The sequence below is a fragment of the Lontra canadensis genome, unplaced genomic scaffold, assembly GCF_010015895.1.
Source record: "Lontra canadensis isolate GAN:19392208 unplaced genomic scaffold, GSC_riverotter_1.0 scaffold210, whole genome shotgun sequence".
NCBI classification, from domain to species: domain Eukaryota; kingdom Metazoa; phylum Chordata; class Mammalia; order Carnivora; family Mustelidae; genus Lontra; species Lontra canadensis.
This window is the reverse complement of record NW_022631204.1, coordinates 594,604-620,921: the sequence shown is the minus strand read 5'-3', so window position 1 is coordinate 620,921 and position 26,318 is coordinate 594,604. Positions and strand designations below refer to the sequence as shown.

Below are 26,318 nucleotides of genomic sequence, written 5' to 3'. Positions count from 1 at the left end.
TATTTTCAGCATCCCAGAAAGAAATGCTGTACCCCATTTCCCCCCAACCCCTTCCCCAGCCCTAGGTAACCACTGATCCCTTCTCTCTCTCTCTTTCTCTCTCTCTCTCTCTCTGGATTTGCTTATCTTAGACCTTGCTTATCTTAGACCTGTCATATAAATGGAATCATCCACTATGGGGCATAGTGTGATTGGCTTCTTTCACGTGACCTGTTTTCAAGGTTCATCCTTGTTGTAGCATGCATCAGTCCCTCATTCCTATTTATGGCTGGATAACCTTCCATGGTATGGCTACACCATATAATGTCATCTTGTCGATTTCTCCATTCAGTAGTTGAGGCACATTTAGGTCGCTTCCACTTTTTGGCCATTGTAAACAATGCAGCTGTGACCATTTGGGTACACGTTTTTGCATGGATGTGTGTTTTCATTTCTCTTGGGTATATGCCTAGGAGTGGAAGTGCTGGGTCTTGGGACAATTCCATATTCAAATACATCGGGGAACTGACATTTTCCAAAGCAGCCACACCATGTCACATCCCCACCAGCAATGTGAGAGAGTACCAGTGTCTCCACGTCCTCATCAACATCAGTCTGACTCTTTGATTCTAGCCATCACAGTGGGCGTGAAGTGGGATCGCATTGTGCTTCTTGTTTTCATTTTCTGAATGACTGCCAGTGTTGATTATCTTTTTATTTGTTTGTGGGCCATTTGTATATCTTCTTCGGAGAAACCTCCTTTGCCCATTTTTTTTGAATTGGATTCTTTGTCTTTTTATTACTGCTTTGTAAGCTGTGTTTATATGCTCTAGATACAAGTCTCTCTGTCATTCTGTAGGTTGTCCTTTCGTGTTTTTCGTGGTGTTGTTTGTAAAAAAAACTTGTTAAATCTTGATAAGTTCCAATTTATCTATTATTTTCTTTTGTTGCTTGTGCTATTAGTGTCATATCGATGAAATCATTGCCTAATTTGGGGTCTCAAAGATTTACATGTATATTTCCTTCTAAGTTTTATAATTTTAGCTGTCATGTATAAGTCTTTGATCCATTTTGAGTTTAATTTTGTATGAGTGTGAATAAACTTCAACTTCATTCTTTTGTGTGGGGAAATCCAGTTGTCCCAGCACCACTCGTTGAAAGACAGTTCTTTCTTCTTTGAATGGACTTGATACCCTTGTCAAAAACCAATTGGCAATAGATGTGTAAGTTTATTTCTGGACTCTCAATTGTGTTTCATTGATCTATATGTCTATCCTTATGCTATTAACACACCAGTTGGATTACTGTAGTTTGTATAACTTTATTTATTTATTTATTTTTAAAGATTTTATTTATTTATTCGACAGAGAGAGAGAGAGATCACAAGTAGGCAGAGAGGCAGGCAGAGAGAGAGGGAAGCAGGCTCCCTGCTGAGCAGAGAGCCTGATGCGGGGCTTGATCCCAGGACCCTGAGATCATGACCTGAACCAAAGGCAGAGGCTTAACCCACTGAGCCACCCAGGTGCTCCTGTATAACTTTATTTAAAGATTTTATTTATTTATTTGACAGACAGAGATCACAAGTAGGCAGAGAGGCAGGCAGAAAGAGAGTGGGAGAAGCAGGCTCCCCACAGAGCAGAGAGCCCTAAGTGGGGCTTGATCCCAGGACCCTGGGATTATGACCTGAGCCGAAGGCAGAGGCTTTAACCTACTGAGCCACCCAGGCACCCCAAGTTCCATCTGTATAACATTTTGAAATCAGGAAGTCTGGGAGTCCTCCAACTTTGTTCTTTTTCAAGATTATTTTGGCCATCCTGGGCCCCTTGAATTTCATATAAATTTTGGTATCAGCTTATCGATTTCTACAAAGCATCTAGCTGGGCTTCTGATAGGGATTTCATTGACTCTGTGGATCATTTGGGGGAGTATTGCCATCTTAACAATATTAAGTATTTCCACCCATGAAAATGGGATATCTTTCCACTTGTTTCAGTCTTCCTTAATCTCTTTCAACATGTTTTGTAAGTTTTCAGTGTATGAGTCTTGTGCCACTTTTGTTTAATTTATTCTAAGTGTTTTATTCTTTTGATGATATCTTAAATTATTTTCCTAACTTATTTCAGATTGTTTATTTCAAATGTATAACAATAAAAATTTTTATATTGTGGGATGGCTGTGTGACACAGTTGCTTTTAAGTGTCTGACTCTTGGCTTTAGCTCAGGCTGTGATCTAAGTATGGTGAGATCAAGCCCTGCATGGGGAATCCATGCTCAGCAGGAGTCTGCTTGTGACTCTCCCTCTCCCTCTCTCTCTGCCCCACCCCCCTGTGCTCGCTCTCTCTCTCTCAAAAAAATAAATAAAATCATAAAAAATTTTATATTGACTTCATATCCTGTAACCTTGTCGAACGCAGTTATTAACTCTGTCTTCTAGCAGATTCTTTAGGATTTCTATATGTAAGATCATGTCATCTGTGCAGATAATTTACTTCTTTCTTTGCAATCTTTCCAATGCCTTCTAATTCTTTTTCTTATCAAGTTGCTCTAGCTATAACCTCCAGTACCATATTGAGTAGAAGTGGTGAGAGTGGTCACCCTTGTCTTATTTCTGATTTTGGAGGGGAAGAGCTTCTAGGGTTTCACCATTATGATACTATTGTGGGTTTTTCATAGATGCTTTTTGTCAGTTTGAGGAAGTTCCTTTCTATTACTAATGTGTTGAGTGTTTTGGGGGTTTTTCATTTTTATCATAAAAGGGTGTTGGATTTTGTCAACTCCCTTTTCTCTGTCTATTGAAGTAATTATGTTTCTGTTTTTTATTGTACTAATATGCTGTATTTCATCAATTGATTTTCAGATGTTACAAGTTTGCTTTCCTGGGGTAAATCATGTTGGCCATGGTTTATGATCTTCTTTATCTATTGCTGGATTTGGTTTGCTAGTGTTTTGTTGAAGAATTTTGTGGTCATATTTATAAGAGATATTGGTCTGTAGTTTTCATTTCCTGTGATGTTTTTGTCCAGTTTGGGTATCAGGGTAACATTGACCTCATAATTAGTTGAGAAGTGTTAGACTATGAATGAGTTTGTGAAGAATTGATGTTAATTCTTCTTTCAGTGTTTGGTAGAATTCACAAAAGAAGTCATATGTATCTGAACTTTTCTTTGAAGGTAGTTTTTTTTTAGATTTTATTTATTTATTGAGAGAGAGAGAGAGTGAGCAGGGGAAGAGCAGAGAGAGGGAGGGAGAGAGAGTCACAAGTAGACTCCACGCTGAGTATGGAGCCCTACAGGGTCCACGATCTCACGACCCTGGGATTGCAACCTGAGCTGAAATCAAGAGTCAGAGGCTTAACCGACTGAACTACCCAGGTACCCTTCTTTGTGGGTAGTTTGTTTTTTTTTTTAAGATCTTGTTTATTTGAGAGAGAGAGTATGAGAGAGAGATCATGAGCAGTGGGGAAGGGCAGAGGGAGAAGCAGACTCATTACTGAGCAGGGACCCTGGGATCATGACCTGAGCTGAAGGCAGCTACTTAACTGACTGAGCCACTGAAGGAACATTTTGTGGGTAGTTTTGATTACTAATTCAAGCTCTTTACTTATCATAGATTTATTGGAGTTTCTATTTATTCTTCAGGCATTTTCAATAGTTGTCGTCTTTCTAGAAATGTATGCATTTCATCTAAGTTACATAATTTGTCGTACAGTTGTTCATATTCTTTAAAATCCTTTAGATTTCCAGTTTGACTGTAATGTCCCCTCTGTCATTTCCGATTTTAGTAGCTGAGGTCTTCTTTCCTTTATTCTTAGTCAATCTGGCTACCCAAACATCTTTTGTATCTTCATTTGGTCCTCGGTCTCCTTCTGCCTTGACCAACTGAAGAACATACACATATTTCTTTTATAGTAAATTTAAGTCTTCTTCACATTCCAGTATATGGAGCTCTCAGCCTGCCCCCTGTCCCCAAAGCATACTGTTCTGTTCCCTTGAATAACTGAGGTAGATTCATTTTTTTAAAAGGTAGATTCATTCTAAACTGGCTTCTCTATTAGCCAATGGCTGTAGTTCATAAGGCTATCATAATTTGACCCTCTCACTTTGGAAAATGAGCTGCAGCCTTTTAATGCACATGGCCATTGACCAAGTGTTGCTCATTTCTGAGTACATATCAGGGCCCAGGGAAGAGAAGAAGGCAGCAGACCCTGGCCAGCGGGGACCCCCAAGCAAGGTACTGTGAGTAGGCTTGGGGCCTGGTTTTTCTGACCAGTGCCCTCGTCGAGTCTTGAATGGGAATAGAAGCAAGTTAAAAAGGCAGAAGCCTACTGCTGTTCTGACCATTTGTCTACTTGGCCACAGTGCCCAGGACTGTGCTGCTGTGGTTGGCGTGGACTCAGCTGACAGGTGGCAAAATCAGGAAGTCAGGAAAAAAAAAAAGCATTTGGTATTTTGGGAAAGTGTCGATTCTGACTGTGGATCTGGGATTCACGGCACAGTTAGTTGTCTTTCCCCTTCTTCTCTGTGAGCCCTAAAGCCTGGCCGGGATGGTAGGGCAGAAGAATCCATGAGCTCAGAAAATGTCTTGGAGCTTATTAAATAGCCACTGAAAGATTATTTCGAGACTAATGAGATATCTGTGTGTGCAATGGGTCCAAATCATAAAATGGAACAAAACCCACCAAGATTTCACTGGTAAGGAAGTGGCCACAGATCAAGTCTTCGGGATGCGTGTGTGGTGAGCTTTAAACTCAAACCAAGTGTGACAGCCTTGGCCCCACCCTGGGCTGCTGATTCAGGACCAAGAGGAAGAGGGAGCTGCCAGACTTCATGATTTCTGTAAACACTTCTTGAAAGAGAAACCACACATTGTCTTTCTGCCAGCCCGCAGCTTCTCCTCACGGCTGACAGTCCAGGCATTGTTTTTTCTCTGACATCCGAGGGCAGGGCTCCTTAACTTGAGCTCCGTGCCCCTCAAAGGGCCGCGTGGAGAGAATTTAGGGGACATCTATGAACTTGGATGGGAAAACTATTTGATCTTTTTTTCCCCACTAAGCTCGAACGGAAATTTAGCATTTCCTCAAATTTGGAGTGTGGGCAACAAGCCATAATAGTATTAGCAGTATCTGTTACTTTAGCGCCGATAGAAATCACAAACATCATGTCACATTACAGTTGTATCTCCAAAAAAAGTGATATATGCTCGTCATCTCTTTGAAACTTCTACCTCTAGCCATGCCACTAACTCTTGTGATTTGATGCCTTATTAAAGCAGTGGTATAGCTCAACCACAATTTCTTAAAAACATTTTAGAACTGTTTCAGTATGATTGGTTTCCTTTGTAATTCCATGTATTTTATTTTATGCACCTGAACACATTATCCTGAGAAGCGGCTTCACCAAACTGCTGAGAGGGATCTTCGACTTGAAAGAGATTAAGGCCCCTGCCCTGGATCTTGGCGCTCTCCTGCTCTGCTGGCCTCGTATTACTGGAGGGCTCACAGCACTTGCATGCTAGTGCTATGGCATTGTGCAAGTTAAACTATCCATGCCATTTCTTTTTTTTTTTTAATTATTATTTATTTATTTGAGAGAGAGAGTGCACGAGTGCATGAGCAGGGAAGGGGGTCAGTGGGAGAGGGAGAAGCAGGCTTCCCGCCGAGCTGAGCGGGGAGCCCAACGCTGGGCTCGATCCTAGGCACCAACCCCAGGCCCCTGGCATGATGATCTGAGCTGAAGGCAGACGCTTGACCGACTGAGCCACCCAGGCGCCCCCATTTCCAAACCATTTCTTAACCCGCCAAATGGGGACTAAGAACAATACCTACTTTATATGGTTGTTGTAATCATTCAGTGAGATAAAAATGGAAAGCACTTAGTGCCCAAGAAGTAATAAGTGCTAATAAGTATTAGCAATTTTTATTGTTGTTGGTTCATATCAATTATTTTGCCAGTGTATACTATTAGTATCTCTAATTTCAGAAAATGGAAATGGGGCTTAGAGAGGTGAAATAACCAACCCAAGGGTATCCAACAAGGAAGTGGCAGAGCCTGGGTTCAAAGGCAGATCTGTGTGATCCTCAAGGCCAGTGGAGGCTCCTCTCCACCACACCACTGAGAGGGAGCGAGATGGGGGCCACCAGTAGGTGGTCAGTTGGGAATGAACAACAAGCTTTGCAAACACTTGCTTTCTCTTATTCAACTCGTTCCAACTGTCCACACCTCCAGCTTGATTGGGATGTGGGGGAACACAGTGCTTGCCTACCCTCAGCCCTCAGCCAGAACTTAGGAGACCAGTACTCCTTCCAAAGTCTACCGCCAAGGTAGGCCCCACTTGCAAGGGGGATGAGTGCATGTTCTCACACTAAACAGCAAGCAGCCTCGCAGCAACAAATCTACTTGGGATCGTGAACCAGCCTCCACTCCCAGCTGGAACTTGAGCTTCACAGAAGGGTCGGGGGCAGGGAGGCAAGGGAAGGCTCAGAAGGGCAAGAGTTTGTCTGGGAAGTGAAGGCAGCTTTGTGGCAGAAGTGGGCTTTGAGCTGAGAAGATAGCCAGTTGGAGTGGGGCCAGGAGTGCTGATGAATTCTTAAGGCAGAATATAGGGCATGCAAAGGCCCGGAGGCATGAAAGGGCATGGTACATAAGGAAAGAAGGGAGTGTAACTCAGGATGTCTGGGGTTTGAACTGAATGTAAGAGGGAAGAATGATGGCATGGGTAGTTTATGACCAAGCAATGAAGAGTGCCAGAATCAGGTGTCAAGTCTTCTAATAGAGGAAGGAGAGCCCTTGAAAAGTTTTTGAATAGGAGCAACAGGATCAGATTTGTGTGTTCAAAGAACCATGCCCACCCCCCCACCCCGAAGTGTATGGGAAGGTGGATTGATTAGAAGGGGGTAGAGACTACTAGAAGTTGGTGAGACTGGCTGGGAGGCTACCTCAGTAGTCCAGGTGAGAGATGAAGAGAGGCTGCACTGTGGGGGAGAAGTCTGGAACTTTTGGACATTCTCTATGGTTCTTGTGTCCATGGTTAAGTGGTGAGAAACAGGTAGAACTGCAATTGCTGGGGGGCACTTGCCCTCCTCAAGTTTGGTTTGTGTGTTTGTTGGGGGGGGGGTCTCATGAAACAGGGCTTCCTTAGAACAGAGGACAAGTGCCATGAATTCACACTCTGACACCTTCCCCTTGAGCTTCTTTCTCCTGTTAACAGCCCACAGCAAGAGCAAAATAAAAAGTCGGGACCCTACTTTCTGGCACCCCTGTCTCAGGGGAGTCGCTGAGGTGAGGGCCCCCGCTTTGGGTGACAGGCAGGAAGGGGAGAGAGGATGTCAGGAGCGAGTCAGAGCCCGCCCTCTGTCAAAGGAAATACCCACCCTCCCGGAGCTTTTCAGCAGAGTGTTTTCTTCCAAGTAGGTCCCACTGTTACCATGGCAACTGAGATCCCTGGGCTTTGTGTTTCTGTGTCTATTGAGTCCCTGGGGAGAAGTGGCCTGCTGAGCTTTCTCTCCTCTCCTCAGGATACAGGAAGTGCTAGCCAGAGGTGGAGCCTCCCAGCCCCATTTGGGGGTAATCTCTTGCTTCCTTAACGCCTGTCATACCCGGGGAGAGGCCAAGGCTCCACACAGAGTCAGTTCTGGTGGTCAAGGTTAAAGGCTTAGGCTCCAGCGAACCAGATTTCTCAAGGCTGGAATTGTGCTTCCATCCTACAGCACATCTCTTTCAAATGTGCTGTCTGAGGTCACCTGAGTGACTCAGTGGGTTGAGCGTCTGGTTTCGGCTCAGGTCATGATCCCAGGGTCCTGGGATCGAGCCCCGCATCGGGGGCTCTCTGCTCTCCCCTTTCTCCTGTTTGTGCGCTCCTTCTCTCTCTCTCAAATAAATAAATAAAATCTTTAAAAAAAATACAATCTCCAGAAGGGGCGAGCTCACACCAGACCATGGCATACGCTGGGGGACTGTTGCACAAATATTTCGTGATCACTTACTATGGGCTAGTATGGGATGTCCAGGCTGGTTTCTGCTCCAGGGAGCTCTAAGAGAAGGCTCAAAACCAAACTGGCCATTAAATGTTGCCTGGGATAGCTGTCCCCAAGGCTCTTTTCTGCAGGAGGCTAGGCATTAACATTACATTAACATTGCCTAGGGAGCTTTTTAGAAATAGAAATTCCTAGAGATTCTGATTCCATCATTGTGGGCATGAGTGGAGGGTAGAGGTGAAGAGTTCTGGGTATCCAGCCGCTGGAGCTCACAGTCCAAGTCAAATGAGTGACCTTGAGCTGCCATTTCCTCACAGAACGAATGATGGAACAGTGGGGCCTGCTTTACAGGCAGCAAGATGCTCTCTGCCTTCTTCCACCCCTTGGCAACAGGGTTTTTAAAAATTTTAATCCAGAAGCCCATTTATTCACTCAAGCTATGCATCAAGCTGGGTTTGAGATCCTACTGTGTACCCAGACTTGTGCTGGGCACAAGGAACCCCTCAGTCACTAGACAGATGAGGAAGCTGTGGCCTGAACAGGAATGGGATTCATGCAAGCTCCCAAAATGAGTCCGTGGCAGGGCCGATAAGGAATCCTGGGCTCTTTCCCCTACACTCACAGGGCTTGTGGCTGCAGGGGTATGGAGCAAGTCTCCCCCTATTCTTATTTCCCCCCACCTGCTCTGATGGGCCACGACACGATCTGGGCTCACCTATCCTTACTTGTGATGGCATGAGAAACTCTGGGGGTGCTAGAGACCTTATCTGGCCCCCTGAGGCAGAATGGGCAGCCCCAGGGCTGACTGAGGCAGCCCACGGTGCCACAGCCCTGTCTCTCCCCCAGAAGGGGCAGTCAGCCACACACTCGCACATACTTATCGCCTCATACTCAGCACCTTACTCTGCAGAACTTTCCCTGCTGGGCAGAGCTCGCCATGCGGCTGGTTCTCACAGAGCCCCCCTAGAGACAGTGCCGCTGATGCATAGATCTGGCTGCTTTGGCAAAGACCCAATGTCCAGTCAGGTTGAGACCTGAGCTGCTCAGCGGGCTTCCTTGGAATCAGCATGGCCTTATTAGAGGTGAGAGGGTATGGCTTTGGGAGTCACAGAAGCCCGAGTCCCCGCATGGAACCTAATATCACTGAGATTCAGATCCTTCAGCTCTCGAAGACACATTAACCTGCTGTACTGGCTTGTGGGAATGAAATGAGATTTGTTACATGCTGGTTCCCCGCTCCCTCCATGCCTTCCTCTGTCTTAAAGGGGCAAAGCAGATGTGCTTCTGAAACAGGGCTTTGTTTCTCACTGTGCTCTGTAAGCAGGGGAGGCCCTGGGACCGAGGGAGTGGAGGCAAAGAGCTCTGCCTAATGGGCGGCTGTGGAGCTGTGGGAAGGCCACTAGCCCTTATAAGCCTTGGGCCTGTGACTGCTCCCCTCTAAGCCTTTGTTCCCTCATCTGTAGGAGGAAGAGACAGCGGTGGCGGATGTAAGGTGCCCGGTGTTAACCCTGGTACCTGGGAGGGGGCTTAGTAAACATTCCCACCCGCTGTCCCAGGGCTGGGGGTGGGGGAATTCCAATTCATAGCTGGGAAACCTTAGCAAATCCAAGAAGGGGATTCAGCTTCTTCTGACCCCAGAGTCTTGGAGGAGCAGTGAAATCTTGCTGGGAGGGAGGGTCTGTGTGTGAACTGCTCTGGGGAGCGGATTCAAGAATCGGCAGCCGCCAGCTTGGTTATGTCCGGTAGCACCACCTAGTGCCCCAAAGTGGAAGGGCCCTCCCGCGTCACCGGCCCTGGCCTCCCACCCTCCCTTCAATGTCGCTTGCGCGCGCGCGCGCGCGCGTGTGTGTGTGTGTGTGTGTGTGTGTGTGTGTGTGCATGTGCGTGTGTGTGTTGGCGGCCAGGAGAGGTGCCATTACAGGATGATAGGACCAGGGGGGAACTAATGCTATTTTTCAAGATAACTAGTCTTTTTACCTCCCTCTCTCCCAACAACTGCCATCCCCAAGTGCGTAGGACTCTCTGCAGGTCCCTGGGGGCTGGCTGGGCCTTAGCTTCCTCATCTGAAGACTGCAAGGCTTCGGGCTAGGGTTGATTCAGGCAAGGTGCCTGGGAAATGATCTCTGATGCCTACTGAGTGCCCGCCTATGTCTGTTTGCTCAATGATCCAGAGAGACACGGTCTTTACACACCCTTTATATTTTTATTGAGGAGAAAGCTTTAGCATACAGAACAATTTCTTATCTTCACAACACAGTAATGCAACAATAACACAATAACGATAACACATTTGTTTCAAATGGGTTTCCTCCCGAGTCTCTGGGAATCCTTGGGCTGCCTTTGTACCCCTGCATGCATTCCCCCCCCACCCCCCACCCCCCACCCCCCCTTCTTTCAACCCAAGAAAGCACCCAAAGCCCATAGTTCCTCTTACAGCTCTTGTGGCTGTTACGTCACAACAAATATTAAAGATCTAGGAAAGGTGGGGGAAGAGGGTCAAAGGGAAGCCCAAGCCCCCCTGCCACCAAAGGGCCAGAAACCAGCTCACTGCTCATCCGCTCTTTCCCTGGCTGAGTCTACAAGGGCTCAGGGTGAGAGGCACCACGGGAACAGCAGGGCCTATGCCGAAGGGTCCCTGGAGGTAGGGGTGCAAGGCACCTGTCCTTTGCACTTCTCCAGCAGGGATGCAGGCAGCAGGCCCAGCGCATTGACCGTCAGCAAACAGGATCCACAGCCTTGAAGGATAGCCGTTCCCGTTCTGGAACTCTCTCCTGAGGAAATAGCTGAAAAACAGACAAAATTTTCTTTACATGGTTGTTGACTCCTATACTGGCAGGAGTGGAGAAAACCAGGCAATTAAAATGTCCAACAAATTAGGAGACTGCTTAAATAAATTATTCAGTATGCATGACTGCATAGGTGGCAGCCATTTTAAATCCTGCTGATTAAGAGCTTACAGCATGATCTCAGCTTTGAAAAGACAGAGGGAGAACATGCTAGAAAGGCATCAAAGTGTTAACAGCACTTGCGTTCGTGTGGCCAGATTCTGAATGCCTGGGGGTGTTCGGTCCTTAACAGTTTTCTCTATTTTCCAAAATTTCAGTTATGATTATCTGTTACTTTTCTCCTTGGAGGAGGGGGGAGCCTTTTTAAAAGGCAGCAACAGGTTCTAGGAACCTGGCTCCCCGTATTCCCCAGGCTGCCAAGGGTGTTATAAGCAAAAAGGGCTTCTTACCTCCTACTGACGAATAGAGACCTCACCAGAAACCAGCCAGAGGACTGGGTTTCTCTGTGACTCCTCTTCCTCCAGCTCCTTCCGCTTGTCTCCAGGCTCAAACTCTTAAGGCTGGGCTGAGGTTCTATGTCAGACTCCAGTGAGGAACAGAGGCATAATTTACTCTGTTTTCTTCCCTCCGGCCACAGACACTGTGGCTGCACTTGCCCAGCTGCCAGGCACTGTGCACGAAGCTCAGTGCTAAGGGCAGTTCAGGCCAGCAGTGGATCTGGCTGGCATTCTGGGCCCAGAGTGACATAGTATATATTTTTCACTGCTGAAGCAGTGTTTTCTGGACCCAAGAGAAGCAGCAGGATTCTTGGGAGGGGGGCTGGGTTTGTACCCAGAAGTCCCAGGAGTTACTAGGAGGCAGTCACCCTCTTAAGCCTCATTGTCTACTCGAAGCCCGGCACCCGGCCATGGCTTGGCCCCCATGTGAGAAACAGGAGGACGTCCCAGCTGCAAGGCTGGAGACAGAACCTTCCTCTCTCCTCTCAGAACCAAGGAATCCTTAAAGTCGAAGTTAAAGAGCAGGCCTCAGGCCCTCTCTCTCTTTGGCAGTCCAGGAAAGAAAGGCCAGTTGGGCCTCCTCTGGTACCTCAAGGATGGCGAGTCTCCTGCAAAGACCTTTGGCTGGGGGCTGCAGTCCAAGGCCTGGCCGGGGAAGGAGACCACCGTCCCTAAGGAAAGAGTCACTCCTTACAATGTCAAGCTGAGTTGTTGCTGCTGCTTCATCCTCCTCCTCCCTTCCTCCTCTCCCCCCTCCTCCCCCACCCCTCCTCCACCCTTTGGGCAACATGGAGAGAAGGGTTAGAGCCTGTAACCTTGGGCTCTGTCTCCTGGGGATGCCTGGGAAGGCAGTGTGGTAAGAGGAGAGGGTCCCAGACTTGGTGAGCGGGTCCAAGGGCCCTGATACAGGAGTCTGTAGGGAGGAGGAACCAGCTTGCTGGGTCAGTCAAGAGCAGATCTCGGCCATGTTGTCCATTTGACATGTGGCTTTGTGCACGCTCACTGGGCTGGATGTAGGGTTCTCTTCAGGGCCCTTCTGCTGGACGGGGGACTTGAAGCCAGCGTCGGCTTTTCATACATCTCTTGATACCATCCTGCTCTCCTTCAATTATATCTAAGTGGCCTCAGTGGCTTTAGGAGTTCGGTATGGCCTGTCCTTTAGCTCATGGGGGCAGTTCAGTGAGGCATTGGGTGAAGTCCTGGTGAGCCAGTCCAAGGATAAAACCGTAGAACACAGGGTGAATAAACGCAGGAGAAGTGAGGGTTAGGAACAACTAGAGGGGGATTACAAGAAGGTGACCAGTTCTTTTATGGGAACAGGCCCAGAACCCTGCTCTCTAGCTTGTTGCAAGACTGAGCAGAGTGTGCTCCAAGAGGACAGCTATTGCTGACTCCTTCTTTCTCAGGTGGCCTTGCTTGGACACGGGTCCCTCTCTGGTCATGGCTGCAAGACGATCTGGAGTTCTGCAGGTCTTCTGCGGGCTCTGTAGGTCTGGAACTCCCTCAAGTACTGGTCAGCAAATAGGGCAGGTGTGGCAGCGATAGCAGGGGCAGGGGACGCTGTCGAAGGGTGTGTTCTGCGCGGCGAGCTCGCCCCAGCGCTCACACGCGAATTCGGCCACGTGCGGCCCGGTGGCCCCCCTGTCGCGGAGTGAGGCGGAACAGCACGGGCGGGCGTCTTCGAATTTGGCGTTGCCCCAGGCGACCTGCGCGGCGAATCAGTGGGGGCGAGCTGTAGAACGGCGAATTAGTGCCCGGAAGGCCCTCCAGAAGCGGGACGCGATTCTGGTTCCTCCTCCGGCTGGGCTGAATGATGGGAGGCGATGCGTCTAGGAAATTCTCATGGTAGTAGCCAGTGGTCTGAGATGAAGCGTGGGCGACAGTCGGCTCCATCTCCATCATCTCATCCAGGTCATCGTCTTGGGTCTCATCCTCGGACTCCGGTTCCGGCTCCTGGTCCCCATCCTGGTCGGCGTCAGGGTCTGGCTGCGGGACCGGGCACACAAAATCGCCCTTATTCTCTTCATCCTTGACTGTCTCCACGTCCACCTCCTCGTCCACGTCCACCTCCTCGTCCTCGTCGTCCTCCTCCTCTTCCTTCTCTTCCAGTTTCTTCCTCATCTCCTCCATCTGCTTCTTCCGCATCTCTTCCTGCTTCTTCCTCCTCTCCTCCTCCTCCCTTGTCTCCTCCTGAACAGCTCTCACGCGCCTCCGCTGCTCCCTGTCGTAAAGCCTGCGCTTGCGTGTCTCTTCATCTTCGTCACTGTGGAAATCTTCATCATCGGTGTCTGCGTTGGGGTCCGCAGCGAAAGGGAAGAAGATGTTGCGGACCCCGGGGAGTGGGATTGGCTTGGGCACGCGCACTTTTCTTTCTATTTCCACGCATTCGAGAATCAGCTCGTCCAGGTCGGCCATTTCAGTTGACCATAAGAGCTCCTTGCGGAAGAATTCCGACAGGCCTTTAAGGAATTGGTTTTGAAGGCGGCGGTCATCCCAAGACAAGAACTGGGCCAGGAACTGAAAAGCATCTGCATAGCTGCCTAGGGTACAGTGCCCCTGCTTAAGCTTGCGGATGGCCTTTTTAGCCACGCTCGGGGGGATGGGGCCGCAGAATTCCTTGCGGATCTCATCCAGGAAGCGTGGGAAGTTGGCACGCAGGGGGCTTCCCTCCCGGGTGACAGAGATGGCCCAGTTCTTGGCTTGGCCAGCGAAAAAGGTGATCAGAAAGGCCACCCGCTCAGTGCCCCCGGGGAAATGATCCTCGTGGTCTGCTATGAAGGTCTCTAGCTTCATCAGGAACTCGGCCAGGTAGACCGGGTCTCCCGAGAAGGGCTCTAACTCCGGCCGCACCAGCGGCAGCAGAGGAGGCTGCGCGGGCTGCTCCTTGGCTGGGGGCGGGGGCAGCGCCGGCGGGGGCGGAATGGCCCGCGGGGGAGGGTCGACGGGCGCGTCGGAGGTACCGCAATCTTGGATCACGCTAATCAACAGCTCGTCCGAGGCGTACTCGGGCTCTGCGCGAGGGGGAGGCCAGCACAGGAAAGGCAGATCCCCCTCGGGAACTGCGTCGATCTCGCTGAGCGGGAAGTCAAAGTTCTCCTCGGCAAGGACGGGCACCACCGGCACTGGCCAGCGGATGTAGCTCGACACATTGCCCCGCAAGGAATTAACCTCGGCTAGGGCTCTGCCGAGCTGAAGGCCCAAATTGGCATTCTCCCCGCGAAGGGCATTTAATTCTTCTCGCAGGGCCACGTTCGCCATGCGCAGGCTGTTTAGATTTCCTGCGGCCTCGGACATTAGGAGTAGCTCAGGGGCCCTGGGTCTGAGGGCGGGGGCGCGGGTGGGGGTGGGGAGCTGGAGGCCGCGACGGGAGGCTGAAATGCCGCGGTGGGGCGCGTGCGGGGGGAGGGGACCGAAGTGTCGCGGCGGGGCGCGGGAGAGGCCGAGCCACACCCACTGGGGCGAGCACGGAGGGCGGGCGCTCCGGCCGGAGGGCCCAGGGGCTCACTCAGCCCGGGGCGCTTTACCTCGTCCGGGTGATCAGAGAGGGCGGGCGGCGGCGGGAGCCGGGAGGCGCCGAGGACGCGGGCGGCAGGCGGCAGGCGGCGGCGGGGCGGGCGGAGGCTGGCGGAGCGGGAGGGAGTGGACTGCGGCAGGATCTGTCGAGGAAAAATCTTGCGGTTGGCGAGTCCCCGCCTTTTAAGCGCAGCCTTGCACCGCCCCCCCGCCCCCGGCAGGGCGGGGCTTAGGGAACCGCGGGCGCCCACTGGCCACCGCGCGCCGCCCTCCCCCCGTCCCCCCACCTCTCCGCCCCCCGCCTGCGCCTCTCACTGACTCTCTCCTTCCCTAGCTGCAGCTAACTCGGGTCGGGAAAATGCGACAGCGACTGCCCACTCGAGGTCGTCATGGCGACAGCCAGTGAACGTGTTCCTCTCCTCGGGCAGGCCCCCGAGTGTAGAGGAGCTGCTTCGAGAGGCGCAGCTCAATCTCCAGAGCCTGTTGCAAGGTACTGAGAGGGAGGGGGGCTGCGGCCGGAGCCCACAGGCGAGATGCGCAGCGCTGGAGGGAGGCGAAGAAGAAAGAGGACAGGGACCAGCAAGAGGAAAAAAGAGAGAGAGAGAGAGAGAACAGTTTAAGCCCCACTGAAAAACAAAAAACCACACACATCTCCCCATCTTTTTACCTTCCAGACTAAATGATTCGAGAGGCCTCAATTTCTCGGGCTGTTTACTCGCCACCACCACCCCACTCCACCCCCACCCCTTTATTTTTCGGTTCAGGAGGCCACGAGGGAGAAAAGGGCAGAGGCAGAAGCAGGGCAGTGGTCAAGCCACTTACAAAGGGAGCCAGGGGAGAAATTCACAGGGTGGGCTCACAGACCTTCTAGACCCTCTCTTGCCATGTTGCCCAGGCCTTTGAAATCCTGGCACCCAAGGACAATGGAGGCATCTGCAGGGTCTCTCCCCCTCGGGGCTTCACCCATTCTGCTCTTGCCACAACCTATCCATTTGTCTCCTGGGGAGCAACTGCCTCATGAGAGTAAGCCCGACTTTCAGTTGGTTGAGCTTGAGCGACCAACTGTTGATCTCAGAGCAGGTCTTGATCTCAGAATTGTGGGTTCAGTCCCTGCGTTGGGCTCCATGTTGGGCGTGAAGCCTACTTTAAAAAAAAAAAAAGCAAAAAAGAAGTAAGCCCGAGACACAGCACCCAGAGTCTCCTCATCCCCAATTTGCAGCCCAGTGTCTTTGGAGTATACAGTGGAGCATGCTGTACAAAAAGCTGGGTCCACACGACCTGGACAAAAGGCCCAGTCATGGTGCCTGAGCAGTCAGACTGCATGCACTGGGCAGAGTGAGAAAATCCAATCTCTGAAATCAGACAGAGCTAGAATCTCATTCCCATCCCTCACCTAACTAGCTGTGGGACATTATGCAGATTACCTAAAGCTTCCGATGAATCAGTCATCTTTAAAGTGAGATTCCAGCTTCCCGTGTGGCACACAGTTTTGTGAGAATTAAAAATGGTATGTAACTTGCTCAGTAAGAGTATCTTGCTGCTGGAGAGACCCCGATAAGATGCACTGTCAACTCCCAATACGTGTCCTTTGGAACACAGGCTTAGCTGGGCACCGTATTAAAGTTAACACAAAAGAGAAAACAGTGCAGTCGCTGATAGGACCTTACAATACAAAAACCATACACATTGAATGGAGGGATTAAGCCAATGTAAGTCGCAAAGAGATTAAAACTCGGTGCTGTGAAAGAGACAACTGGGGTGTTACAGTACCTGGACGGAGGTTACAAGGGCCGTGCATATGTCAAAATTCACTGAGCTGTGCACTGAAGTTGTTTGTACACCTTACTATAGGTAAGTTATATCTCCATGAAGTAATGAATACGAATAAAATCTCAGTGGTAGTCACAAACTCCATAGCCTACTCTAGGCACTCGCTGAACCACTGAGGCCTCTCTTCCAGACCCAGAAGCCCTTCCTCCATGTCTTCCTACTTCCAGTCCTTACACTTTCTTCACAGTTCTCTTCTTGCCTCATTCAAAACGCTTTAACACTAGTTCTACACTTTGCTCATTCCCTTCACCAGTGTTCCTGTGAGCCACCTTGGGCTATCCAGCTCCAGAGGACTTATATAGTTCTGAACTGCTTTTTATATCATTTGTTCATTCATTAACTCATTCACCTACTGGTACTGGGCTTATTGTCCGTCCACCTAACCCGACCAACCAAGCTTCTCGACAGAAAGAATCACATCTCTTAGTACCCTCGCGTTTCCAGAAGCACCCGCACAGAGCTGGATTCCCCAAGAGGTACTCAGTAGGCATTTGTTGAGTGAACGTTAAGTGCGAAAAGAAGTCTTGTCAGCTCTCGTTTACCCATACCAACGAAGGTTTATGGAGAGTAGAAAATGGTAGCTGGACCACCCAACTGGACTCTAGCCCAAACCCTCGCCTCCCTTGCCAGGGCAGTGGTAACCTTAGAGAAGCAAGATTCCAAAGGACACCACGAGCCTTGTGTTCAGATAAGAGAGGAGCTGCCATGCAGAAAAGGAGTCAGTGTGTTCTATGTTGCCAACATGGGCAGATTTGGGACCAGTGGGTGGAGGAAACATGGAGGGAGGCAGATTTCACCTCGAGATAAGGAAGAGCTTTCCTGCCACGGCCCCAACTGTCCTTGGATGGAATGAGCTGCCTTGGGAGGACGGCAGCTCCCCTTCTCTGCGGGTCTGTGTGGAGGCTGAAGAAGCATCTAGAAGGGCTGCTGAGGAGGAACTCTGAGCCCAGAATGGGGTGTTGAACCAGAGGACTTTTGAGGCCCCTCAGCCTCCAAGTTTCTATGAGTCTTAAAGTCTTTGTTCAGATGAGCAGAGAGCCCCGCCCCCGTTGGTTCTTTGCTCTCTCATGTTCCTCATCTACTCATCGAACTCATCACTTCAGTGAAGGCCATTCAAACCTTGTGCATCCCTCTTATTCGCTGGCGATGCCCCTCAACTTCTCCTTCCTTCTCTGCCACTACCTCTGCCTTCCCTCTCCCTCACCTTAGCTCCCCTGGACCTGACAACCACCCACAGTGGGACGAAGGTGCAGGGAACCAGGCCCTCGGAAGCTCAGCTGAGAGTTCTTGAGACCCAAGGGAGCACTGCATGTTGGACTTCCCAGTGCAGATTTCTTCATGCTTCCGACAGGTCCTTTCCCTGGTAGGCCTGCAGAAAACCTGAGGAGCCGCAGGGCTTCAGAGAGAGGATAAAGGACCAAGAGGTGTCTGCACCCTGAGCCTCTCCTCCAAGTCAAGCACCTAAGGTGGGGACCGTCAAGACACAGGCTTGGTCTCAGAACCAGCGCAACTCGACTCTACCGACTTTTCTCCTCGGCCCTTGTAGTCCTGGGGAGTAGGCATTTTTCCATTTCCGAAGCCAGAGGCTCGGACACCGGGCCAAACCACAAAGAAACAAGGCAAGTCAGGCCGGGCAGCTAGAGCAGGAGCCCCAGCTTGCGGTCCTCTCCCAGCCCAGTGCTTGGCTGTGGCCCCCTAGAGTGTGTATCCACTGTGCTATTTTTCAGAAGAATATGAGGAACAGTACTCGGAGGCCAGACTTCTGGGGCAGACCTTCCGCTCTGCTGATGAGGCCCCTGAGCCCACTCCTAGCCCAAGGCCTCAGGCGGGCAGGCGTCTGGAGTTTGTATCGATGGTGAGTTGCCTCTTCCCCCACCTGTGAAAGCCAGCAGGGCAGAGCTCTCTCTGCGCTCATTGATGGGGGACCTCGAGCCGTGTACCTTACCCACCGGAAGCTGCTGCTCACCTCTCCTCACCAGCACAGCTACCCTGAGACCCTGCCGAGAGGGGCCCAACCCAGCAGGTGTTTGGCCTGGCAGCCCGTCCACACTTCCCTGCTTCCCAGACGAAGCCTCTGACCACCCTGTCTAGACAGCCATCCCATGGGCATGGCTCATCTCGTCTGGAGCACACCCTTCCCATCACCTTCTTTCCCAACAGCCTACAAAATGGCAGCTGAGCGAGGATGAGACCACCACCCAGGGTGTGAGGGCCTCTGAGGCCTCCCTGAGCCTGTTGACCACAGCCGACAAGCAAGCTGCCTGGAATAGCCCCTCCCCTCTGCCCATCCTAGAGGAAAAGCGGTGGCTTCAGCCTTGCTCCACGCACTCTGACATTGTGCCCATCAACATCTCCGGTAGAGTCGATCAGCACCACCTCCGTTTGCTTCCCTCCATGCCAACTACGGACCATCCTCTCCAAATGCACTGGGGACTGGGGGAGGGAGCGAGACTTTTCTCTGCTGCTGGCTCACCCTGAACTGTCAAGGTCATGGCTCTCGCGGGGAGAGGGGGGCAATGGAGGCATGCAGGCGAGGGGTCTCTGGCTGCTCTTTCTTCACTCTCTCCTGGCACTGCCACACTAACCGAGCCCATTTGATAGCAAATTCCTCTTAACAGAAAACGCTAGGACTCTGTGAACGCGTGTGCTCTTCGGAATGTCCATGGTAACTTCAAGTTTGTGAGTTAGGTTTGGTTTGGCAAGAGAGAATTTGTGCCGGAGGCAAGGTTTGTAGCACACAGATAGGAGTCGGAGTGGAAGTGGGAGGTTTGTGGTGCTGGCATTCAAAGGGAGGCTCCCACCCGGGCCACAGAGCCAGGGCCTCGGGGAACGTTCAGTAGCCACTCGGTCTGCCAGGGAGGTGGGCGTCTTCACCTTGTGCAACAAGTGTTTGAGAAGGGAAGTAATGGAAAGAGACCAAGGCAAATGCGGCTCAGCTGGCTGTGGCTTTGGGAGCCCAGGGCACCCTAGACCATGCCCATTATTAACTCATGTTCCACATTCCACCAGCTGTACGTGGAAGAGGAGGAGGGTCAGTCATGTCAGAAGGAGCTAGGGCCAGTGACCTGATGACGGGAAACCCTCCTAACTTGAAGGGACCAGAGGCCCCCTGGAAGCCAGCACTGGTCCGTGGTATGCTGGAGAAAGCTGCTGAAGGCCATGAGGGCAGGTCTGGCCCTGTGTGGTAGCACTCCCTGAATATGGGGTCATCGGGCACCCCCAGCATCCTCTTGGCAGGCAAATCAGAGGCAGAGCCCAGAGACTAGGGAGATGTGCCAAGGGGAGTGAAGGCCTGGAAGAGAGACTCATGAAGGGAAGGCGGGCACTTTGTCTCTCAACTTCCACCTCACTCTCAATGAGCCTGGCCCTGAGTTTTGCCCGCAGAGCCGCTTGCTGGGGGCAGGGCGGGCAGTGGGTACAAATGCAGCCATGGGGCTGAGAGGGCGGGGTCTGGTGAGCCCGCTGCTGCTGCCGCAGCGGAATGAGGGACAGCACGGGGGGCAGGGGGCGAGGAGCAGTGTGCCTCACCCCACCCCTGCCCCAGCAATTCCCCTGGAGAAAAGACTGACCCCGGGTTTCAGGAGAAATAGATCTCAATCACTACACAGGAGTGAACACTGATAAGATGTGATCAGGTGACTGGAGGACAGCCTATCGGGCAGCTTCCTGGCTGGTGGGGGGGCGAGTGGGGCAGCTTTTTGGAGGCCCTGTCCTTACTGGCCCATACAAAGGCTTTCTTTGAGAAACGATTACAATCAAGCAACATCTAGTCTCAACCTGTCTCTCTACACCTGTGGTTCTCACCCCGGGCTGTACATCTAAATGATCAGTCGCCCGGGAAGTTCCAGAAAAATGCTCCTGCCGGGGCCCTACAGCCAGAGATTTAAGTGTCCTTGATGAGGTTGAGGTCCGAGGGTTTCAAAAGCTGCTCAGTTGGTGCTCTGCTCATGCTCTCTGTTCATGCTACCGCCATCACCCCTCCTGTGTGCCTCAGACCGATTTCCACTGCGCTGTAAACAGAAACCAGGATGCACCCAAGTGTCTTTATTTTGGCTACAGGGAAGCAGTTTGATAAACATGCAAGTTTGCGACACTCGTTGTTTAACACAGAGACAGCCGTGAACCCCAAATCCACCCTGAGGCGGAGGCGGACCATTATTGGATTCTCTAACTTTTCCCAGCGAGACCAAGGTGACCCCATCACAGCTGATGCCCCAGACCTTTCCCCTTTTCCCTTCCACCAGCCCTGCCACCCAGGAGTAATTCAGCGTGTGTGTGTGTGTGTGTGTGTGTGTGTGTGTGTGTGTGTGTGTGAGGGGTGGGGGGTTGGGGGGCTTTGGATGTCCTAAAAAAAAAGCAGATGTTGTAATTAAGGATAACCAAGGGCCCTTTGTCAAGGGCATCAACTGAATATGGAAAACAGGCCTCCCAGACTGGTAAATTCATTAATTTATTGCCTCCCATTCTACATGGAATAGAGGCACATGTGTCAGGTTTAGGCAGATGGATCAAGGCAGGAACCACTGCAAAAAGCATTCTCTTAACAGAGCATTACTGCCACTAAATGGAAGGCAGCCAAGGGGTGCAGACCAGAGAGATATGGATGCGAGTCCCGGCCTCTCCACTTAATAAAACCATGAGGCCTTGTCCAATCTTCAAAACCCCTCTGAGCCTCAGCGCCTTCGTCTGTACAGTAATACCAAGCTGGCGGAGCCGTCACGCGGATTAGAGCTGTTACATGTAATCGGCCTGCCATGTGCCTGCTACATGGTGGGTGTCGAGCAAATGGTGGCTGCTCTTATACATTTATTATAGTCATAGGAGCGGCAATGATGTGACAGTAATGATTGTTGTAGATGAGAACATCTTTGGGGACTTTGGACATCGCAGTGGTTTCCCTGCATCTGTGGTCACCCTAACTCTTTTGTGTAGGGGTAAAGCTAGAAAGTGCCAGGTGCCAAAAATGCAACCAGGCTCTGAACTTGCCAGCTGTGGCCTACTCCAGGTTCATTGCCAGGGCTGCAAGTCCCACACACTGTCCTTTGGCAATTCCACAGCCCCTACTCTCGTCTCAGGAGAGAGTGAGCACTGAGATCTGGGACGGTTCGTGAGCCTGGGCCGAAAGCTTCAGGGGGTGGGGGAAAGCCCCAGGTAGCCCCACATGCCATTTGAGCTCCCAAAAGGAATAATTAAAGCCAGCAAGGCCTTGGCAGGCTCCTGGATAATTCAAGGGCAGGCACCCCGTGACTCACTGTGTGGTGATGGGCAAGGACCCAACTTCCCCAGCATCCTCATCTAGGGAGAGGAAGAACCAAGGAATCCCGACCAAGCTGTTGGCAGATGCTTCTTGGCAAAGCTTTGGTGCTCCTGTCTCGAGAGGACGACCTCGAGGGGGATCCCCGGCGGCAGGACTCACTCTCTGTGTTTACCTTCTCCAGGTCACAGCAGCAGGCTGGCAGGCAGCGTGGCCCGCGCCACCACCTCGGACATCAGGCCCAGTCATTCCGCCCCAGAAGGTGTGCATGGAAGAGTTGCAGTTGGCCAGGAAGCTCAGTTCCCAAATCTCACCTCCCCAATACTAAGGAGTCCTTCTAGTGAGCCAGAAGAACCTCTCCAGGTGTGCAGTGCCACAAACTGCCCTGGCATGGAGAGCGTGGGAATGGTGTACAGCGTCCCCAGTTCTTGCAACGGGCCAACAGAATCGACGTTCTCTGCTTCCTGGAAGGGAGATACTCTTACCTACATGACTCCAAGCACCGCCAGCCAGAGCAGTCGAGTCGGCGAACACGGAATAAATCCTTCCTCAGGCAATGCTTGGGTCTCTCTGCACTCGCTGCCCCCTCCGGTTCCTAAGGAGGCCGCTGCCCTCTTGGTCACTCGTGATAACCCGGCAGGATGCAGCGGGTCGGCTGCCTACTCCGAGCACCCTTCTCGACGATGGCAAGCGTCCGAGCGACCCTCCAAGATAGGCCTTCTCACTAGTGGTACCTCGAGGCTGGAGACGGGCCCACCGGGGGCCAGCAGGTTCCGGGAGCGGTCGCTGTCTGTGCCCACAGACTCGGGCACTGTGGAGGCGACCTACGAGGAGGAGCAGAAGGCCAGCGAGGCCTGTGCCCTGCCTTGTGCCAGTACGAGTTCTGAGGGCAGTAACAGTGCCGACAACATCGCCTCCCTCAGCGCCCAGCAGGAGGCCCAGCACAGAAGGCAGAGATCCAAGAGTATCTCGCTCAGGAAGGCCAAGAAGAAGCCTTCCCCACCCATGCGCAGCGTCTCGCTGGTCAAAGATGAGCTGGCCCTCTTGCCAGAAGGTGGGTCAGCACTGCCCAAGGACCAGAGGCCCAGGAGCCTCTGCCTGTCCTTGGAACACCAAGGACGTCACTCGTCCCACCCCGATGCTCAGGGTCACCCAGCTGCGCCAACTTTCAAAGATCCGGAAGGTCCACAATTCTCCCACCACTGGTATCTCACTGACTGGAAGTCTGGTGACACCTACCAGTCCTTGTCTAGCTCCAGCACTGCCACTGGCACCACAGTCATCGAGTGCAGCCAAGTTCAGGGCAGCTCAGAGTCTCTCGCCTCCCCTTCCACGTCCAGAGCCACGACACCATCTCAGCTCTCCATCGAGGTAGAGGCCAGGGAAGTATCCTCCCCTGGAAGGCCCACTGGGCTGATGTCACCCTCCAGTGGCTACTCCAGCCAGTCAGAGACCCCGACGCCCACTGTGTCCCTGTCATTGACCCTGGGCCACCTGCCACCTCTGAGTGGCGGCGTCCGGGTGCGTCCGGTGGTCCCTGAGAGGAAGTCGTCGCTCCCCCCAACCTCGCCGATGGAGAAAATGTCCAAGTCACGGCTGTCGTTTGACCTGCCGCTCACCTCTTCGACCAACCTGGATCTGTCTGGGATGAACATCTCCATTCGAGGCAAAACCAAGGTGAGCCGGCATCACTCAGATACCAATTTTGGGGCCAAGCTGGCCCAGAAGACGAGCCCCAACCAGCCCGTTATGCCCATGGTCACTCAGTCGGACCTCCGTTCCGTGCGTCTGAGGTCTGTCAGCAAGTCTGAGCCGGAAGATGACATGGAGAGCCCTGACTATGCTGAGGACCCAGCCGCGGAAGTCTTCACCTTGCCCGAGAGGAAGATGAAACCTCCCATAGCCGAGAAGCCCCCCGTGGCCCGAAGGCCTCCGAGCTTGGTCCACAAGCCACCATCCGTCCCCGAGGAGTGCCCACTCATCTCGCCAACCTTGGCTATGACTCCCAAGAGCTCAGCTCAACCCACGCGGCCACTCCCTCCAGACATCTACACGGTGGTGCGGAAACCAAAGCCCTCCAGCTTCCCCGAGGGCAGAAGCCCCAGGGAGACGCCAGCACCCTCCTCTCTCGCTCTCACACCTTTTGCCAGTTCCTCTGGTGCTTTCTTCTCAGGAACACAGCAACCTCCCCAGGGCATGATGGAGGACGGGGGCCCCAAGGGGAGAGCCCTGCCTGAAAGAATCAGCCTCCAGAGCCAGGAGGAAGTGGAGAGAAAGAAAGGCAAGATCCCACCTCCCGTTCCCAAAAAGCCCAGCGTGCTGTACCTGCCTCTCACCTCACCCACAGCTCATATGGAGGCATACGGGGCCGAGCTGAGGCTGCCTCTCAGCCCCATCATCACCCTGCAGGAAGAGGCCAAGGATCCCCCCACCAGTGACCACCTGCAGTCCCCTGGTACGAGGACGACTTCACCACTGCTGGCTGAAGGTGAAAGGGAGGCCAGTCCTCTAGGTTAGTAAACTGCTGGCTTTTCCTTTCAATCCCAGGCAAGATGAGAGTGAGCACAGAGTGCCAAAGACAGAAGCAAATGTCCCTGCCCCCAGTAATGATCCTGAGTCCCGGACAAGTGGGTCAGTAGGAGGCATCTCTTGAGGGTTAGAGTTCTTCCAAAGAGACCTCACTAGCCCTTGGGATCAGGAGTGACCCAGGAAGGGGTGGATCTCCAAGGCCCAGTTTGGGCCAGTCCACCCTGGAACCCCCAGGACTGAGAGAATACAATCAAACTAGGTCTTCGCACCCTAGGACCTTAGGAATCCATCTGCCTGGTCAGGCGCACATCCCCCGCCCTGGGAACTCTCTCTCTGCCTCACTGGACAGCACTTTTCGCTAGCCACACTCATTTCAGTTTCACGCACAGGACTCAGTACGCTCCCAGACTGCGATCCGGTGCCACTGCCGACTCGCAGGCCTCTGAAAACAATGGCATAGGTTTCCAGCGGCACCGTTTCTTAGTGCTTTCTAAAGGAAAGGGAGCTCACTTGCTTGGATTCTTTGAGGCTGGCGCTTCCCAGGACAATAAGACTAGGCTAGATAATCTTTCTCATCCTTTTCTGGGGTCGTTGTTTCATGTCCCCTTTTTGTTTCAGTTGTGGTCAAATACACATGACTTGAAATTTACCATCTTCACCACGTTTTAAGCATTCTCGATGTTGGGCCACCATGACCGCCCTCCCTCTCCAGAGCGCTCTTCATCTTGCAACACTGAAGTCTGTACGCACTAAACAATAACTCACCACTCTTCCCTCCCCCTAGCCCCTGGCAACCATTCTTCTACTTTCTGTCTCTATGAATCTGACTCTCTCTAGGGAGCTCATGTAAGTGGAATCACATCGCACTGGTCTTTTGTGGACTGCCTATTTCACTTAATAGATTGTCTTCCACACCCATCCGTGTTTCTCATCCTTTTTTTGAACCCTTAATACCAAACATCAAAATCTTATCACCTTCCTGGGGCGCCTGGGTGGCTCGTCAGTTAGGCGTCCAACTCTTGGTTTCTGTTCGGGTCATGATCCTGAGAGGTCGGGGTGCTGGGATCAAGCCCCACATTGCATCATCGGGCTCCTTGCTCAGCGCAGAGTCTGCTTGTCCCCCTCTATCTGCCTCTGTTCCTACCCCCATGCTTGCTCGCTCTCTCAGATAAATAAGTAAAATTAAAAAAAAAAAATCTTACGACCTTTTGTAATTGATTTGGGCTTTCAGCACAAGTTAAATCACACAGACTAGAACAGGCAAACAAGTCAAAGCCACAGGTAATTTTAGATTATGCTTTGTCAAACTCCACAGGCTCCTCTGAGATTCAGCTCGGTCCTACTCCCACCTACTGCTTGAATCATTGCTTTAGATTACTCTCAGCTTCTTGATTTTTGAAAAATGATGCATTCAAAGCAAGAGAATGCTCAGGGAACCTGTTGTAATGGAAAAGGCATGAGAAAACAAGGACCCATGCTGATCTTCACCGGTCAGGCCACCTTGGCCAAACACTAACCTCTGGAACATCATGTTCCTCAGCGAAATGGAGACATTGAGGGTCTCTGCCCAACAGCCCTTTTGGAGTTGCTTTAAACATCGAATGAGATTCATATGAGAATGTGCTTTGTCCTAACTCTTGTGGTCTAAGTATTTAATTCCTTCTGGTTCTTATGCCTAGGGAGCTCTGTGGAACCGAGCACTGTAGAAAAAAGTGTCATTAGTGATAAAACAGCCGAATGGATCGCCGAAGATGACGATGACGTGTTTGTGGCTTCACGCACAACGGAAGATTTGTTTACTGTGATACACAGGTAGAGACCCATTTTCTTAATTCTTATTGGAAATGCCTACCCTGTTGAGACCTCTAAGCAGCCATGAGCACTGAAAGCTGGAGACTAAGTTCAGATACCCACATGTGGCAATGGCGGTCTGAGGCCTCACAGATGCAATTTGCTGA

General features: G+C 51.7%; 2 protein-coding genes across 7 annotated transcripts in view; one reads left to right on the top strand and one right to left on the bottom strand.

The window, feature by feature from the left end:
- Nucleotides 1–26,318, top strand: part of NHSL2 (NHS like 2) — an 81,029-nt gene that overhangs the window by 52,957 nt on the left and 1,754 nt on the right. For 2 of the 6 annotated variants that reach the window (XM_032848821.1, XM_032848822.1), the window contains exons 2-3: nucleotides 22,016–24,343; nucleotides 26,040–26,172. In XM_032848821.1, the coding sequence (XP_032704712.1) occupies nucleotides 22,016–24,343; nucleotides 26,040–26,172 (2,461 nt within the window). Of the gene's footprint in view, nucleotides 1–15,081; nucleotides 15,238–18,304; nucleotides 18,433–18,737; nucleotides 18,934–20,636; nucleotides 20,769–22,015; nucleotides 24,349–26,039; nucleotides 26,173–26,318 lie in introns of those variants that run through there. The other 4 variants (XM_032848817.1, XM_032848818.1, XM_032848820.1 and 1 more) reach the window with 4 other exon arrangements.
- On the bottom strand, nucleotides 10,132–14,732 carry RTL5 (retrotransposon Gag like 5). Its single transcript, XM_032848823.1, has 2 exons — nucleotides 11,187–14,732; nucleotides 10,132–10,734 (listed from the first exon to the last, which is right to left on the bottom strand). The coding sequence occupies exon 1, from the start codon at nucleotides 14,526–14,528 to the stop codon at nucleotides 12,837–12,839; it is 1,692 nt and encodes a 563-aa protein (XP_032704714.1). The 5' UTR covers nucleotides 14,529–14,732; the 3' UTR covers nucleotides 10,132–10,734; nucleotides 11,187–12,836.

Bases quoted from the DNA above. Each gene is read 5' to 3' on its own strand.
- RTL5 (XM_032848823.1), bottom strand. From the start codon at position 14,528: ATGTCCGAGGCCGCAGGAAATCTAAACAGCCTGCGCATGGCGAACGTG.